The sequence below is a fragment of the Ochlerotatus camptorhynchus genome, unplaced genomic scaffold, assembly GCF_037179485.1.
Source record: "Ochlerotatus camptorhynchus isolate MF236.1 unplaced genomic scaffold, CSIRO-AGI_Acam_v1.1 ptg000203l, whole genome shotgun sequence".
In the NCBI taxonomy this organism is placed as follows: Eukaryota; Metazoa; Arthropoda; class Insecta; order Diptera; family Culicidae; genus Ochlerotatus; species Ochlerotatus camptorhynchus.
Window position 1 is genome coordinate 898,616 of NW_027040693.1, and position 17,634 is coordinate 916,249.

The 17,634-nt window shown below is 40.5% G+C and overlaps 1 protein-coding gene across 1 annotated transcript in view; it reads right to left on the reverse strand.

The window, feature by feature from the left end:
- LOC135702943 (protein hairless-like) overlaps positions 1 to 16,940 on the reverse strand; it is a 107,124-nt gene extending 90,184 nt beyond the window's left edge. Inside the window, exon 1 of the mRNA XM_065224000.1 lies at positions 15,419 to 16,940. Coding sequence (XP_065080072.1) covers positions 15,419 to 16,016 — 598 coding nt within the window. The 5' untranslated portion in view covers positions 16,017 to 16,940. The remainder of the gene's footprint in view (positions 1 to 15,418) is intronic.
- Positions 16,941 to 17,634: the final 694 nt, after the last annotated feature.

The window sequence follows — 17,634 nt, forward strand, 5'->3', positions numbered from 1 at the left end:
CGAAGTGAAAGAGGAAAAGATCCCCACAATCACTGGAGTAGCAGTAGCAATAACAAGCTCCAATTTAAAAAAAAAATCATTTTTTCTTCAATTTCCCATCGTGGCACGTTCGAAGTGAAATGTTTCTATTATAGCTTATCCCCGGCTCCGCGGTCGCCATCATCGCGTCTTCTATTGCTAAGCCAAATTCGAATCCGTCAGCCCGGTGCGCCTACCGTGGTGGTCGTCTTTTGCGTCACCTCCTCGGGGCCGGGCGGTTCAATTTCCATTATCGCCCGCCAAGTCTCGCGACTTGGGTCCCGGAAGCTACACGGCCGAATAAACCAACTCAAATTTGTGTTTCGTTCACTCAAATTCGCAAAAACGTAGACTGAGTAAAATTTTCCTCGATTTTCCTCATACTGCGATTTTGATTGGGTTTTTGCGGTTTTGAGTAAAAACCCCACACAATTTTGAGCCGATCTCATCGGTCGTGTATATGATTGTAGTAAATGCAACTGAGTTGCTTATCAATGCCGCTGACGGCGGCGAACACAACCACGCTTATCATTAGCGCGGATCTGCGCTTCGGTTCGAGTACCGGTGTTTGGGTGTGTATGGCTACTCATCGGAAAAAGAAGGCACTGGCAATTGGCTAATTTTGAATTGAATTTCAAATTTGGTTAACTTTTAGGTCACCACTTTTAGCAAGGGAACATTGATGACTCACATAATAGGTTCAATCGGTGTTGTCCAATTTGTTTTAAAGGCTGCAAAGTTTTCGATGTTGCATTTCCGTGGGGTTCATATCAAAGTTGAAAAGCCTCTGTTTGTGGCGTCAGCTTACCCAGAATATGTGAACCAACTTTTAAAAAACGAAAAAGATTCTCAAAATTGCACGAAATTGATAGACATTAGTAGATTTAGGGCCTTATTTTGGAGGTCGAAACGACAGACTTATTCATGCAAGCGTTTATACAAACAATGCTTCGTTTCGACTTCCGCAATGAGGCCCGAGGTTTACAAAGTACACACTTAGAAAAAATCAATATCAATAACCTACAAAATGTTGAATTTCACACATTTAAAATATCAATGTCATTCGCCTCAATGTCATCGCGGAAGTGAATTTGACATCGTAAAGGAACCACTGATAATTAAAGTTCTGCCGCAAATTTGTATTATATACGCCAGCTAATCGAGTACCGATCTTAAGAAAACTCATCAGTAATATTAAAACAATGCAACGGATATACAACATAGTTTATGTATTGAGATAAAAGTAAGATTTTCACCTTTTTTTTTGTGATATTCATATGGATAGTAATGTCAAAACCGTATTGCCTGATATCATGCTTACTACGAATATCAGTGTCGGAAGTGCAATTCAGTGCTAGACCAATATCTTACGTCAATTGACATTGTTGACAGCACGAAGCGCTGGTATCATCAATTTTTAAAGGGTGTCCCACATCAAATTGCATCACGGAAAAAACGCTGTAGAAAATTACCTAGTTGACCTAGATGTAACATCCTTGGGATGCTTCCATAGTGCCTGCTTCATAATAGCCCAGTATTTTTCGATGGGCCTTAGTTTCGGTGCGTTGGGGGTACGAAAGTGACCCCGTTGGCTTCGTACCACGCCAGGACAACATAGTGGCACAAAACTAGATCCGGCCAGACGATCATAAGGTCCTCGTGTCGCTTCAACAGAGGAAGCAGACGGTTCTGTAGACACTTCATGAGGTAGATCTCCCCGTTTACAGTTCCGGTAGTCACGAACGGCGCACTCCGTTTGCCACATGAGCAGATCGCTTGCCAAATCATGTTTTCTTGGCAAACTTTGACAGTTTCTGCTTCCTTACTTCCTCCGGGACATCAAACTTGTGCTGGGCGGTGAAGATCAGTAGCCCCGAAAGCTGCCGGAAGTCCGCCTTGACGTAAGTCTCATCATCTATGATGAGACAATGAGGCTTCGTCAGCATCTGGGTGTACAGTTTCCGGGCCCGTGCTCCGCCTGGTTCGTTCAGCAAACCATGAACAGAGAATCAAAATCTGCGATTTAGATAAAGATAATGTTATTCTCATTTTGGTTACACTGATGATCAGTACAAACTCAAAAATCACAACGCAAAGTTCTGGAAACGATAATGCGATTATCATTTGTGTTACAGATCACGATCATATAAAATAGCGATAATCTCCGATCATGATCATCAGCTGTTGTCACCGATAATTCCCCATATAAGGAAGGAAAAATAATTTTAAAAACCCTATAATGTAGGTATTTTCGGAACGGGGATGACGTAAAGGGATTGAAAATCGATGTCCGCCGCCATTTTGAAATCCAAGGTGGCGGTCATCAATTGCAGAAAAAACTGTTAAATACCCTGCAGCCGGTTATTTTCAGAACAGGGATGACATGCAGATGTAGAATCCGAGATGATTGCCATTGGTTTAAGAAACAAACTGTTCCCAAAATAGGGTATTTTTGGAACCGGAATGACGTGTAGATGTCGTCAATCGATGTCCACTAGTTGACTAGTTTATTGATAGTTTTCTCTTAAGCAATTGGCCACCATCTTCAATTCCAAAATGGCGGTAGACATCGATTTTCTACATCTACACGTCATTCTGGTTCCAAAATACCCGCATTGTAGGGTCTTTGATAGTTTTTCTTAAATCAATGGCCATATTGCATTCTGAAATGGTGGCAGATATCGATTTTCGACATCTACTCGTTATTCCGGTTCCAAAAATACTCATATTGTAGGGTGTTTGACAGTTTTCATGAAATCAATGGCCGTCATCTTGGTTTCCAAAATGGCAGCGGACATCAATTTCCAACATTGTACATGTTCATCCCAGTTCTAAAAATACCCATATTGTAGATCGTTTGACAGGTTGTGGATATTTATTTTCGACATCTACGTGTCATCCCGGCTCCAATACTATCCATATTGTAGGGTATTTGGCCTCCAGAACAACCAGAACGAAGGCAGTAAGTTCCAAGATTTCGAGATGTGATTGTTATCATATCAGTGCATTATCGTTTTAGTTGCTGATCATGATGTGTAAAACAAATGATAACCCATGATCTCAGATGTACACTAATCATGATTCCGTTTACTAGTGTTTATATCATCGGTAAGCATAGGAAGATAGGATTTTCTTGATTCCCTGACCATGAAACGAGCTGGGCTTCGTGTATTCAAGGTCCGGAAGGAATCGAACCGGCGTGATCAACAAAACACGGCGGCCAAATCCCGCGCAAGGAAGCTGTATCGAGAGTGGTTAACGAAACCGATGTGTGTGGTTATGGATGACGAAACCTACATCAAGGCAGACGCAAAGCAGATACCGGGGCTGGAGTTCTACGTTGCCAAATCACGGATATTCCTTGGGTTCTGTCCAATGGTGAGACATTTTCATGATTTTTTTATTTCTAATGTGAACCTAGCACTTTTCGTTGTCAAATAATAACCGAATCGTATATATGTGACTTTATGGATCATGCACGACTTATTACTATGTATACCGGAAATTAAAGGTTTTCCAAATCGTCCAGGACATCAGTTGATTTATTCTACTAGATCAACCAAGACTGCAATAATGTCTGTAGTATCAAAAAATGTCCAATCAGATTCAAAGTGTCTATGTGGATCATGCATGATCTATTTCCGAGTAATCCAGATTTTCAAGGTTCTTCAAATCGTCCTGGAGTTCAGATAATTTGATCTACTAGATCAACCGAGATTGGGACAATGTATTTACTATCGAAATATTTCCAGACATATGCATAGTGTATATGTGGATCATGCATGAACTATTGTCATGTATACCAGATGTTTTAGGTTCTCCAAATCGTTCTGAAGTTCAGATGATTTATTCTATTAGATCTACCATGACTGGGATAAAATCTGTAGTATCGAAATATATCCAAACAGATTCATAGTATCTATATGGATAATGTTCAATTATTTCCACGTATACCAGATGATCTAGGTTCTCCAAATCGTCCTGCAGTTCAGATGATTTGTTTAACTAGATCATCAAAGACTAGGATAATATCTATAGTATCGAAATATCGATTTGGAAATCCTAGAACATTTGGCATACACGGAAATAAGTTGGCATGATCCACATAGACACTGCAAATTTGTTTGGGCATATTTCGATACTACAGCTATTGAATTAGTCTTGGGTGATCTAGTAGAAAAATAATCTAATCTCCAGAATGATTTCAGAACTTATAACATCTTGTATACGTAGCAATAGGTCGGGTACAATCCACATAGACACTTTGAATCTGTTTGGACATATTTCGATACTACAGACATTATAGCTATATATATATTATATCTATATATATAATCCTAGGAGTCTTGGATTCAGCAGAACAAATCAACTGAACTCCAGAAGAATTGGAGAACCTAGAATATCCGGTATACATGGCAATTGCTCGCATATATACGATTCGTTTATGATTTGACAACGAAAAATGCTATGTTCATATTGGAAAAAAGGAAAATGTCTCACATTGGACAGACCTCAGGGAATTTCCGGGTAAATCCGATGTGACTTATGGAATTGAGATCATTTCTCGATTATTTGCAGGGTGTTTGGTTTGAACCGGTTAAAAATTGAGAGCCAAATGAACAATAAAATTGATGACAGCAAAATAATCCGGGACGGAAAGATTACAATGAATTCCACAATTTTTGTGACAGCACATCAGTCCCTTCGCGATTTTCGCGACTGAAAATGCAAATCCGCGAAAATCGCGAAATCCGCGCCTGTTGTAACAGCCCTGCATATGCCAATGCGGTAAACTGAGTAAACCGTACATCACAATGGGTACCATCAACAGTGAAATTAACCGCACCGAGTGCCCCAAGAAGCGTCTGTTGCCCTTCATGCGGTCCCACGGAGGCGAGAAATTATTTTGGCCGGACCTGGCATCATGCCATTACGCGCGATCGACGTTGGATTGGTACAGAGACAATAACGTTATTTTTGTACCAAAAACCGTCAACCCCCCAAATTCTCCAGAGATTCATCCGGTGGAAAGATTTTGGGCCATAATGAAGGCCAAAGTTCGAAAATCGTCCAAGGTGTTTAAGAACGAGCTGGAGTTGAAGAAAGAATGGATGAAAGTGACCAAAAAGGTTGGCTCCACAATTGCACAAAATGTAATGAGGGGTCTTAAGGGAAAGGTACGGGCATTCAGCGATGGAAAGGAAATTGAATAAAGTAATTATGCCGAAACATAATCCATATGTATTAGTTCATTTCCTGAAAGTTTCAAGAAAATCCGACTTAAAATAATTTTTTGGCGAACACTTTTGTCTGGTGCATTTTTTCGAGTACAGGCCTTAAGTACAATCATACTCTATGCCCAGGGAAGTCGAGAAATGTTTCAACCCGGAAAATTCCCAGACTGGACCGGGAATCGAACCCAGCCACCCCCAGCATGGTCTTGCTTTGTAACTGCGGAATTGCTATGGTAATTCGACGGGAATTTCAGGAGAATATCGAAGTAATTTTCTCATGAGTATTTTTTGGGGAATTGCTAGTATTATTAATATTAAGAAGAGCATTGCAGAGAGTGTTATGCAGAAGATTTTCAAGAGTATTGTGGAGGAAATTATAAGAGGATTCAATGTTCCCATAAAAAAAAATCAAGGCACAGAAAAAGGATCAAAATTCAAGGTTTGGGAAAAAAAATTAAATTCTGGAGCAGAGATTTTTTTATGATTTCATGCTCAGATACTTATATCCTGGATTTAGATCATTATTTAAGGTTTAGGGATAGACGGAAGATGGGATGGATGGAAGATGGGATGATGGGAGATTAAGAAGAAGATTAGGGAACGTGAGATCCAAAACTAGCAAAAACATTTGAAATACCAAACCTTGAAATTCAAGGTTGAGAACTTGAAATTAATCAAATGGTTGGGACTTGTTTCTGCTGAATAATGTTTATTTTCAATAACTGTGATAGAGAAAGATGAGTAATTTCCATTTAATTCCACTACCTTATTTGCTTATCCTTGACAGATACGCGTATTTCGTCTACAATGTGCAGACTTCTTCAGTGTCTTGTACTAATACTCGACTGAAGAAAAACATCGCATTTTACGAATATATATTAACACAGGTACATTTTCACTTAAAAGCTAGCTAAACTTAAATTTAATTTCCTGTAGGAGCAGGTACTCCGCTAGGTAGTAACTTGAAAAGCCATGTGTGTCCGTTTCCTTGATCCCTGTTGAGTGAAGTTGAATTCCGTTGTTTGTTGATCTCGAGGCTCTTTGCAACATCCAGTTTCCATGGTGTAGATACGGTTCGTAATATCGTGATGTCTTCCGTCGATAGTTGGTGATCCTCTGTGAAGATGTGTTCTGCACCCTTTGATTTGAAATCATATGTTAGGCCTTTTTCCTCTTGTTTTTTGGCCTTATTAACCTTCGCTATATGTTATTTAAATCTAGTTGCTAAAGTTCTCTTGGTTTGTCCTACGTATACTTTGTTACAATGTTTACAGCTTATTTTATATACACCTGCTTTACCTAAAACATTAACTGGGTCTTTAGTGGATCCTAACAATGATTTCAACTGGTTATGTCTACTGGTGAAAACAACATCTAATCCGAATTGTTTTAACTGTGGTCTTAGCTTACAAGTAATATCTTGATCAAATGGAACGGGCACTCATTTCAAGAGTTCAGGTAAATTTCGTATTTAAGCGAAGATGATGATGACGATTCCCTGATCACTAGAATATCGAGAAATGCGAGTTTCCCGTCTTTTTCTACCTCGTGAGTGAATTTGATATCCTTGTGTGTTGATCTCATCTAAAATTTGTGGAAAGGCTTCCCTTTTAACTACGCTGAAGATATCGTCAACGGTTTGGTAATAGTCCTTACACTTTAAGAATTGTCTCCAAGTTGGCCATGAAAAGTTCACACAGGAAGGGGGATAGGGGGTTTCCCATTGGGGCTCCTTTCGTCTGCTTGTAGAAGTTACCTAGGAAAGAGAAGTAGTTCTCTCATAGAGGTAACTCTAAGACTAGAAGGTCTCGAAATAACGTGCTCAACTTTTTGGCTCAGCTCTGGTACTCTCTTCGGTCCCAAGCTAATCGATTCACCCCTAGAAACATAGGAAAATCCACTAACCTCTCATTTTATCTGTCAAACTTTCATAGCGAATCAAAACAAACATTGCGTAGTACTAGAATTTCTACTAGAATGGGGTACGTTAATCGTTTGCTTGGGACCAATAGGCTAGTCAAGTAGTGAGCCAATTTAAAATCGTTAGTTTAGTATTGATTGTTGGTTCTCTTCCATACAAAGGCGGGTCAGCAGTTACTAACTGCTTTACTCTGGAACTGATTCGGCATACTCTGGAACTTGGTGACTATCCACTTCGCGAGTTTGTGGGTGGGGGAACCAATGCAGACACGATCTCTCGCATTTCATTTCCCGGTTTGTGTACTTTGGGGAGACCTTTGATCCTGGGTAGAATGGGATTGGATTCCCGTAAACGGTCTGCTCCATCTCCGAATATTGATTTGCACTCCTTCAGTGCTTTCTCCACGCGTTTTACTATGTTCTGTAAGGGGTCTACTCGAAGCTGCCAATACGGTCCGTTGTTAATCTTCGTTGTAATTTGATTGTCGTAATCGTCTTTGTCCATGATAACGACCGCGTTGCCCTTGTCTGCTTTCACATAGTATACTGCTTTACTTTTCAGCTCCTTTACAATCCGTATACACCATGGAAACTGGATGTTGCAGAGAGCCTCGAGATCAACAAACAGGAAATTAAATTTAAGTTTACCTATCCTGTGAGTGAAAATGTACCTGTGTTAATATATATTCGGTAAAATGGGATTTTTTCTTCAGTAAAGTATTAGTACAAGACACTGAAGAAGTCTGCACATTGTAGACGAAATACGCGTATCTGTCAAGGATAAGCAAATGAGGTAGTGGAATTAAATGGAAATTACTCATCTTCCTCTCTCTTTCTTTATACAGGTATTCCACTAAGACGCCCACATTTATCAGGATTCAATAACTGGTTACCCACTCTCCAGGCCAGAGCTGCTAAATATCACAGCCGTCATGTGACAATGAGAAAACAGGTCCTCTCACTTTCACAGGACGAAACCACCTGCCATTAGCTTTTTTGTCATTTTCTAATGATCAAGCACTCATGAGAATAATTCTTATACGGTTTTGACATCAACATTTCTAGCTGATTTAGAGTAATTTATGCATGGAACCGTATGTAATCGGTAGAGTGAATATATTATTAAGATTTCCTTCCCTTCACGGTGCAAACGAAATGAAGTGACCAGTTGTCACTCAAGGTGAAGTGATTGCCGTGTAAATCAAATGGGAGCCACTTCACCGTGAATGATAAGTTGTCTCTTCACCCCTGAAATGACATCGGTAATAAGGGCCGTTATTAGATCGCGAAATTGAGGCAGAGAGAAAAATGTTCAAAGTACCGATTTTAGACAATTTTTTCAATTTTAGGACAGCAATTTTTGAAGATCTAGGATATATATGAAGCGATGCATTTAGCAACATGAAGAATTGCAGTCTAGAATTAAATGTACATAGATCTAAGTTAGCGATGAGTATATTAACAAAAGATCCTTCTCTTCTATGTAGTCCCTATAACGAACTGGTCGTCTTTTTACTTTGTTAATTCCTCCCAAGAATATAATCTTCTGTAACACCTCAAACATAAAAAAAGAATCATAACTCTGGGATCTAGACCTCTTTTCTCGATTGCAGTTTAAGAAAAAAAACCTCATTATTATGACACGAGGAAAATATTCCCAGATGGAATGATCGCGGACATAAAACAAAATTGAACGCGTCTAGGACTTAAAATGTCGATCATGAAAAATTAGAGATTTAGGAATACATTTTAGAGTTTTTCAATTTTTTTTTCTAAGACCAGGACCTGAAATTTTTGTTTTATTACCGGGATTTTAGTATAGAAAAAATACTATACAAGTTAATGGACTTAAAAAAGGAACTCAAGAATCTGTGACATGATTTTTTTCTCGATGCTTGGACAAATACTAAAGCTACCGGGAGTCAAAGATCATTCAATTGTCTGACCTTTGAACAAATGTCGAGCGCTTGATGATGATAAAAAAATATTACTTGAAAATCAATTGATTTCTATGTGAATCACCCAAATGTAATCTCTCCCCTAAAACACGTAATATTTACCTGCAAAGTATGATGGAAAATATCTACGTGCCTATTCAGGTGAATTTTACGTTACTTTTTGTTGCAGTGTAGATTTGGACAACTTTCAAGATCTCAATGTAAAATAGCCGTAATATTAGTCTGAAACTTTTTTCGAAATCTCTGAAAATTTATGATAGGTCTAGGGTAGAGAACTACTTCGGCCTAATCGCCCATTTTGGGCCTATCGAGCAGAATACTTCAAATAAATCCATGATTTCAGAGTTAACAAGTCAAATATGCGTTTGTTACGATACTTGAGTAAATAAGCTACCGAACGAAGTCAATGAGAACGCGTGGTATGAAGGTTTGCACCCATTATTTCCAAAACAAAAGAAACGCTCCGACCGAATCAATTTTCATCTTCCTCCGATAGGCCGATGTGAATTCATTGGCGTTTCGATGGCGTTTCAATGCGTTAGGCCGAGTTTAGAATCCGTAGGCCGAGTTTGGTGTCAAGAAGCAGTGTTAGACTTTTGACAACATCTCAACAATTGGTTTCTCTTTTTCAAATCTTGCGGTACGTGCGGAAAGGTAAATAAATTTGAAAGCCATCAGTAATAATAACATCCCGTTTGGTGCTAAACTGCGCTAGATTAAAAAAGACTAAGTGCGGGTTGTGCTTAATAGGCCGGAAATGAGGTAGTTAACCCTATTACAATCAAGATAAAAAAATCAATATATTAGATTTCGTCAACAGTTAACGTTTCCATATGTTCGCATCTCTTCTTGTCAGACTTTACTCTAAGTTTTTAAAGTAAAATTCTTTACTCTCAACATAGGTCGAAAAAAAGCGACTTTAATGACTAAATTTTAAGGAATTGTGACTTTTTGAAGAAAAAAGTGATTTTTAGTGACTGACTTGAAAATAGTGACCAAGTCACTAAAAAGTGACCTGCTACTAAGCCCTGTTATATTCAACTAGATTTTTGAGGAAAATTTAACTCACTCAGTAAGTGACTCCTTTTTCTATCATTTTGAGAAAAATCCTATTCAATTTTGTACGGCGTCTAATAATGTAACAACAGCCACATCCACAAACGTACAAGTAAGCTCTTGTATAACCTCGCACTCGGCTCGTCTCTCGCTGTTCTCTCGATAGTCATTGCAAGCCAGCGCGTGTTTGGTTAATTACGGCCAAAAAGTTTGATCAATTTTCAAGATTTTACTAATGATAAATTACTATAATCTTTATACCGAACAAATCTTACATCATATCTGAAGCAAATGGTGTGAACATAATTGAAATCCCTCTATAAAAGGCCAAGTTATAAGCGTTTAAAACCTGACACTATTTCGTCACGCAATTTTTTGATTTGCACCCCCAGTATAATCGACATACTGACATATTCCTACTTAAAAAGAAAGAGGTTGTATCGAAGGCACGACCGTTGACTTGACGTAGGATTACGAAAGATTGTTTTGATGTCACAGCAAAAGTATAGTAAATATTAAATTGATTTCTTAACTCGTTATCAGTGAAAAAGTTCGATAGGTTGAAATTCGGAAGCAATTTGAGAGTTCTGTTTGTGAGGTGCTCACTCTTTAGTTAACTCTTTTATCAGTAATTTGTGGTCCTGAAAAGGACCGATGGGTTGGAAGCCAGTTTGAACAATGCTGAGGAAATTTGTCCTCGACGTTCTTGGAGATGATAGCGGTGTGGAAATGAAGTTGGATGAAGTTGTTGAGGAAAACACATCGATCACAGAGCTTGGGCCTACCGGACGGTACCTACGTACCTACGTTGGTCAATATCAACTTGACGTATTTCTTTCAATTTTGCATTTAAAAAACCTGAACACCCCTCATTTTGAAGGTGTGTGTGTGTAGAATGTTGCTCCTATTTTGATTTTGGAATTCACTCTTCAGTTGTCAAAATGCCGTCCAAGCAAGAAGAGCAGCGTATCAAAATTTTGCTCGCGCATCGCGAAAATCCGAGCTACTCGCACGCAAAGTTGGCAAAATCGCTAAAAGTTGCCAAATCAACCGTTACAAATGTAATTAAAGTGTTTGGGGAACGTTTGTCGACAGCCAGGAAGTCTGGATCGGGGGGAAATCGAAAACCGGAAGCCGCTGAGACGACAAAGAGAGTTGCCGGTAGTTTCAAGCGAAACCCTAACCTCTCTCTCCGAGATGCCGCAAATAAGCTGGGTGTATCGTCTACAACCGTGCATCGAGCCAAAAAACGAGCCGGACTATCGACTTACAAGAAGGTAGTGACTCCAAATCGCGATGATAAACAAAATACGACTGCCAAAGCGCGATCCCGGAGGCTGTACACGACGATGCTGACGAAGTTTGACTGCGTGGTAATGGACGACGAAACCTACGTCAAAGCCGACTACAAGCAGCTTCCGGGACAGGAGTTTTATACGGCAAAAGGAAGGGGAAAGGTAGCAGATGTTTTCAAGCACATGAAACTGTCAAAGTTCGCAAAGAAATATCTGGTTTGGTAAGCCATCTGTACCTGTGGCTTGAAAAGCAGCATTTTCATAGCTTCCGGGACTGTCAACCAAGAAATTTACGTGAAAGAGTGTTTGAATAAACGTCTGCTGCCTTTCCTGAAGAAACACGGTTGTTCCGTACTGTTTTGGCCGGCTTTGGCATCTTGCCATTACGGTAAAAAGGCCATGGAGTGGTACGCCGCCAACAACGTGCAGATGGTTCCCAAGGACAAGAACCCTCCCAACACGCCAGAGCTCCGCCCAATTGAGAAATACTGGGCTATTGTCAAGCGGAACCTAAAGAAGACCAAAAAAACTGCTAAGGGCGAGCAGCAGTTCAAGGCAAACTGGCTTTCTGCGGCGAAGAAGGTGGACAAGGTGGCTGTACAAAATCTGATGGCAGGGGTCAAGCGTAAGGCCCGGCAATTCGGATTTGGAAAAGCGGAAGCCTAACTGAATATTTTTCCTGAATTTTATACTAATTGAACTTGTAAAAGAAATTTAATTTGATTTTTTAAATAAACGATTTCACCGATTTACACGCGTTTTCCCTTGACCAAATTTTGACCGTATCACCCTTTACTTGACGCATTTGACCACAAACTTTTGGTTGCTGGGTACACTTTCAAAGAGCTTTGGGGGTGATGTGGCTGGCATTTAGCAGGGTTACTTCTACTCACTTGCTATAAAAAAAATGTTTTTCAGAATTATGAAATCATGAGATGGTATAGTGATAATTAGTACTTGTAAGTTACAAGATGAGGACGTGAAGTATGTGTTTGACACATAAAATCTGTCAATATTGCTTTCAATGCGTCACAATCAGCAACTTTACGACTCGTGAGTGCTCACTCTGAGTGAACGCTCACGAATCATAAGATCGCTTATTGTGACGCTCTGAAAGCAAAATTGACAGGTTTTATGAGTCAAACACATACTTTAAACTCTATTCTCGTTACTTACAAGTACAGCATATCATTATATCATCTAATGATTGCATAATTCCGAAAAATATGTTTTTATAGCAAGTGAGTGGAAGCAACCCTGGCAGCAAGGCGAGCGAATGTTCAATGACATCACACGCGGTAATTGAATGAACAGCGTTCGGCGAGACCGGATGGAATTCAATTTTGAAATCTGTGTTAGGGACAGCACTTTTCGCAGGCAATCGGTGGTCATTTTAATTATAGCAACAGTTGCACATTCCTGCATTTTCAATATTGACATTTTGAAAAATGATAAATCCTTAATTTTAACAGATTCATAGTAAAATTTCCTATCGATTTGCGTATTCTCGCGTCACTTTTCAAATAGACCAATGTAACATATCCGCGATTTTGAGAAAATCGAAGTTGAAGCTCGACAGATTATTAACGGGTGGCAACTAAAATTTTGGAATTTTTTCGAGGCCTCTATGCTCAACAACAAACGAGCTCAGAGAGAAATAAGAGTGTGTATGTGTTAGCTCTCTCTCTCCTCTTTCTGCTAGTATTTTCTGTTTTGTTTATGCTTGCTCAGTTTTGCTCAAAATGCCGTCGAAACAAGAAGTATTTCGTGAGCGCGTTGTACAGTTCTACGAACTGCACAGAAATCTCGGCAAAAAGTATACGGTACAAAATTTTAAAAGCGAAAATGTTGCGGCATCGACTGTTTACCATATCCTAAGATCCCCAACAACTGCTCGCAAGCAAGGTAGTGGAAGACCAGCCAAAATTATGGACGCAAAAGGACTTCGTTCTCTTTCTCGTGCCTTCAACAACAAGGATTCACTGAGCCAACGGGATGCCGCAAAAAAGTTCAACTGTTCTCACCAATACATCTGCAAAACATTGAAAAGAGTCGGAATAAAGTGCCGAAAGAAGACACGAGCCCCGGAATATACTGACGCACAGATTTCAACGCTGAAATCCCAATGTCGCTGGTTGATTAAAAATTATTCCGGAAAAAGTTTTGTTTTGGACGACGAAAGTTACTTCCCTCTTTCGAAGACGCAGATTCCCGGAAACGATCGATACTATTCAACTACACCTCCGAACATAAAATATAAGTTTAAACATAAGTTTGAACAGAAAGTGATGCTTTACATTGCCATTTCCGAGAAAGGCATTTCTAAGCCATGGTTCAAGCCCTCTGGTTTGGCAATCAATCAATATGTGTACCAGAACGAATGTTTGAAGAAAATTTTGATCCCGTTTCTACAAAAACATCATGCTGATGGACAATACGTGTTTTGGCCGGATAAAGCGTCATCGCATTACGCCAAAAAAACACAATCGTTCCTGAATACCCATTCGATCCTATTTGTACCCAAAAACCACAACCCGACAAATCTGCCTCAGTGTCGCCCAATCGAATAATAGCGTTGAAAATTCAGTAGAAACAGTAATAATCACAATTTTACTTTGAATTTCATGCTATAATATAGAAAAAAAAACCCTCAGAACGTTTTGACTAGTCAAGTTGTACATAGGACATGTTAAATTGGACGATTTTTCTCAATGACATAATCAATGAGTGTTGCATTGAACGTTTTGTTCTACAAGATACTAGATTCCCTTTCACAGATTTCAGAGTAGTGTACTTAACTTTAAATGAACACCAATCATGTTAGGCAGTCCAAATGACCGAAGTAACAATCATGTATAGATCATTTCAAACTGTACATTGGACAATTTTTGACCTATGATTATCTTAAATAAATGAAAGTAAATTTGGTTGGGTGGTTTTGTATCACATACAATGATAGAAGAGCGATAGTTTGTATCGCTTAACTCGATTTGTTTACATTTGTTACTTAGGACCTTTTGAAAAGCGACGCGAGTATTCAGAATTAAAATCCATCATCTCGGGACCAAAATCAGACCACTTTCATGCCGCGACCGACTTTGGATTCTGAAATTGCACTGCCAATGTTGCCTTAAAAATATATGGTATGCTAAATTTAAACATATGGGAACTGACATTCGATTGATGACCATGAAAAATGTCCTAAACATACTCTTTATCAAATTTATGGTGGTCCTGAAAAGGACCGTTTTGTCGTGATGGTTGAGTAATGCTGAGCTATTAGGGTGTTCAACGCGGATGAGGCTGGCAAGCTGTATGTTGTTTGGAACGAGGGTGACGCGCTTGGCATAGATGGCCCACAGCGACTCACGAAGATGGATCCCGATCAGTAGCGGTGAGGCTTCTTCCTCCTTCTTCGGTGAATGGACACTGATTGAATAAGCACCGTTCAGGGAGACAGAATTCGATTCGATTTTGAAATGTGTGCTAGGGAATGCGCTGTTTGCAGGTAATCGGTGATAATTTTGATTACTATTGCAAAAGTTGGACATTTGTGTAATTTTCAGTAGTGATCTAGTTGCAGATTCGTAGAAAAATTTCTAATCGATTAGCTTGTTCAGAATTAAAATCCATCCGCTATTGGCAGAGTTATATGTGGTCAAAACCTAACCATTTTTCGTAATGCAGCCAGTTTTGGTTATTTGAAATTGCACAATTGGGATTGTGGAGTGGATTGCTTAAGGGAATCAGTCGAAATTGTTGACTGTTTTTCGGGGATCAGGGTATCCACCAAACCATTGATGAATTAGTTCTATCATTTGGGTTGACGTTCGCTTATGGTGTTTTTATATATGTCCCGGTTAAATGTTCCGATTTCCCCGTATTTAGAAAATGTTCAACGCATAGAAATGATGTAATAAAATGCAACTCGACTTACCTTTGAAGAACTGCAGCCTGCCACCGGGCGCATTGGTAGCACTGATCGGCCCCGAAAGTGTCCCATTGCCGTTGACTTTTCCAACATTTCCGGCACTGAGGCTACCGTGTGCGCCATGCTTGATACCACCGACGTGGCCAGAGTTCAGAGCCGTTCCATTCGTTCCGCCGGAGTTACCCGACACGGCAGTCGACGTTTTCGATTTATCCCTTCCCGTTGCAGGCGCTCCGAAACTACTGTGCAGCTGCGGTCCATCGGCAGTCGGTGACGAAGCGGACGATGACGACGATGCCGGGGACGACTGGGGCGATACACCAACTACCCCAACCCCCGGATGATGCTGGCGTGCCGAAGGGGACAGCAGTATGGTTGCTGTGCCATTGACAGTGGTGGTGGTGCTGGTGGCAGTAGTGGCGGCAGGTTCATCGGTCATCGTGGCACATTTTGTCAGGATTTTACTGATTATCTCCTGGTGCTGTTGGTGATGGGGAGTAACGGTGCTGCTGCCACTGCTACTGCTAGAATTGCTTCCGGTGCTGGAGCTGGTTGGGTAGCTGTTTGGGATTTCCTTGCCGCTGCTTGGATTGATTACATACATGATCCCGTAGGATGAAGCAGGATCCGACCGAATCTTTCGGCGATCGTTCGATCAGACCCAGTGTATCGTCGTCGATCCGGTTGCCCGATTCACGCAAGATATGCGGTGGAGCAACAGCAAAAGCGGGACTGAGAATGTGTGTGGGATTCCAACCGTATTCTCTCCTTCTCTCTCTTTCTGGGTCTTGTTCTTTTGGATTTTTTTTTATAATACCTTTAATTTGTTGTGCTCCAGTGCGAGATCACACAACCGTGTGTGTCTTCTTTTTTTTTTTCTTGTCGTTTCTGAGTATGTGTGCGAGAGTGTCGGTCGCCTTTTTTCCTCTTTTCCGCCGCCGCCGCCGAGGAATGTCCGATTCAAGAGTCTTGCTTGTCTTATTGTTATTACTTTTTTGATATATATTTTCTGTTCGTTTGCTCTCGCTCTCAGGCCGTGTGGCGAGCGCCTTGTTGTGCGGCTTTAATTTTCACTGGAAGAGGACATTATCAATTAATTGATTATTTTGACTGCTGCTACTTGATTCCACACAGCAGTTTGTGCTGCAGCGAGTCGCAAAAGGAAACCGAAAATATTGCTGATGTCGGCAAATGCAACATAGGCATAATATGGGGTGTTTCTAAGTGGGTAATTTGACTACACAGATTCCCATTGCTTGAAGCGGTCGTGGCTGGTGTGGAAAAGTGCGAATGCGTGAGCTATCTTCCATTAATCTGCATGATGTTGGTTGATGTCGCCGAGAGGATGGTTTCACATCTGCCTGCGCTCCTGCTGCCTGTTGTGGGTGTGCGTACGTGTTCGATTGACGAATTGTTGTGTATATTTTCCAGCCTACCACCGACTCCCGGTGGTGGTGTATTTCCGTTTCACACTTCCTGCCACCTTCTACCTCCACTGCAGCTCGGTCGGATCATCCAGCAGTGAATTTCCCCCATCTATAGGGAGACTCAATCCAAGCCATACATACGAAGGGGACACAGAGAGATAGATTATAGGAGGCCTACTCCAACGTCGTCGTCGTCGTCACGTCGAGGGAAAAATCGATTCTCCCCAGCACTGCTGTGTACAAAGCCCTCTGTCACCGATACACACATACACCGACTCACCAACACCGACGTGCCCGTTCACACTCGCAATCTGTCAACTTTTCTTCGCTCTAGCTCCGTGTTGTAGCCTTTTTGTGTTTGGTTGGACTTCCCTTCGTGTTTGAATGGTTTTCACACTCGGAGTTTTTCAGAGCTTCGTCACCATTTTCTTCTTGTCAATGCAACACACTATCAAAATATGCTTAGTACTCCGTATTTCGCTCCCCCATTCAACTCTACTCCTTTAGATCACTATGAAATCATTCGAAAAATATATTATGCCCTGAGATTGATTCTGGTATATTTTCCTCTATCTCGCTTTATTCGCTTCACAGCCGTAACTATTTTTATAAAAATTAGAGAACTTCTTTCCTTACTGTTACATATCATCGAATGATAGGCAATAAGCACTTTCAAAATATTTGTCACTTCCACTTCCCCAATAAATCCTACTTTGCTGAATCACAGCAACTCGGCTCCGATCATATTTGTATTCTTTTTGGTCGGATTTCACCCGGATTGGCCGCACATGTGGA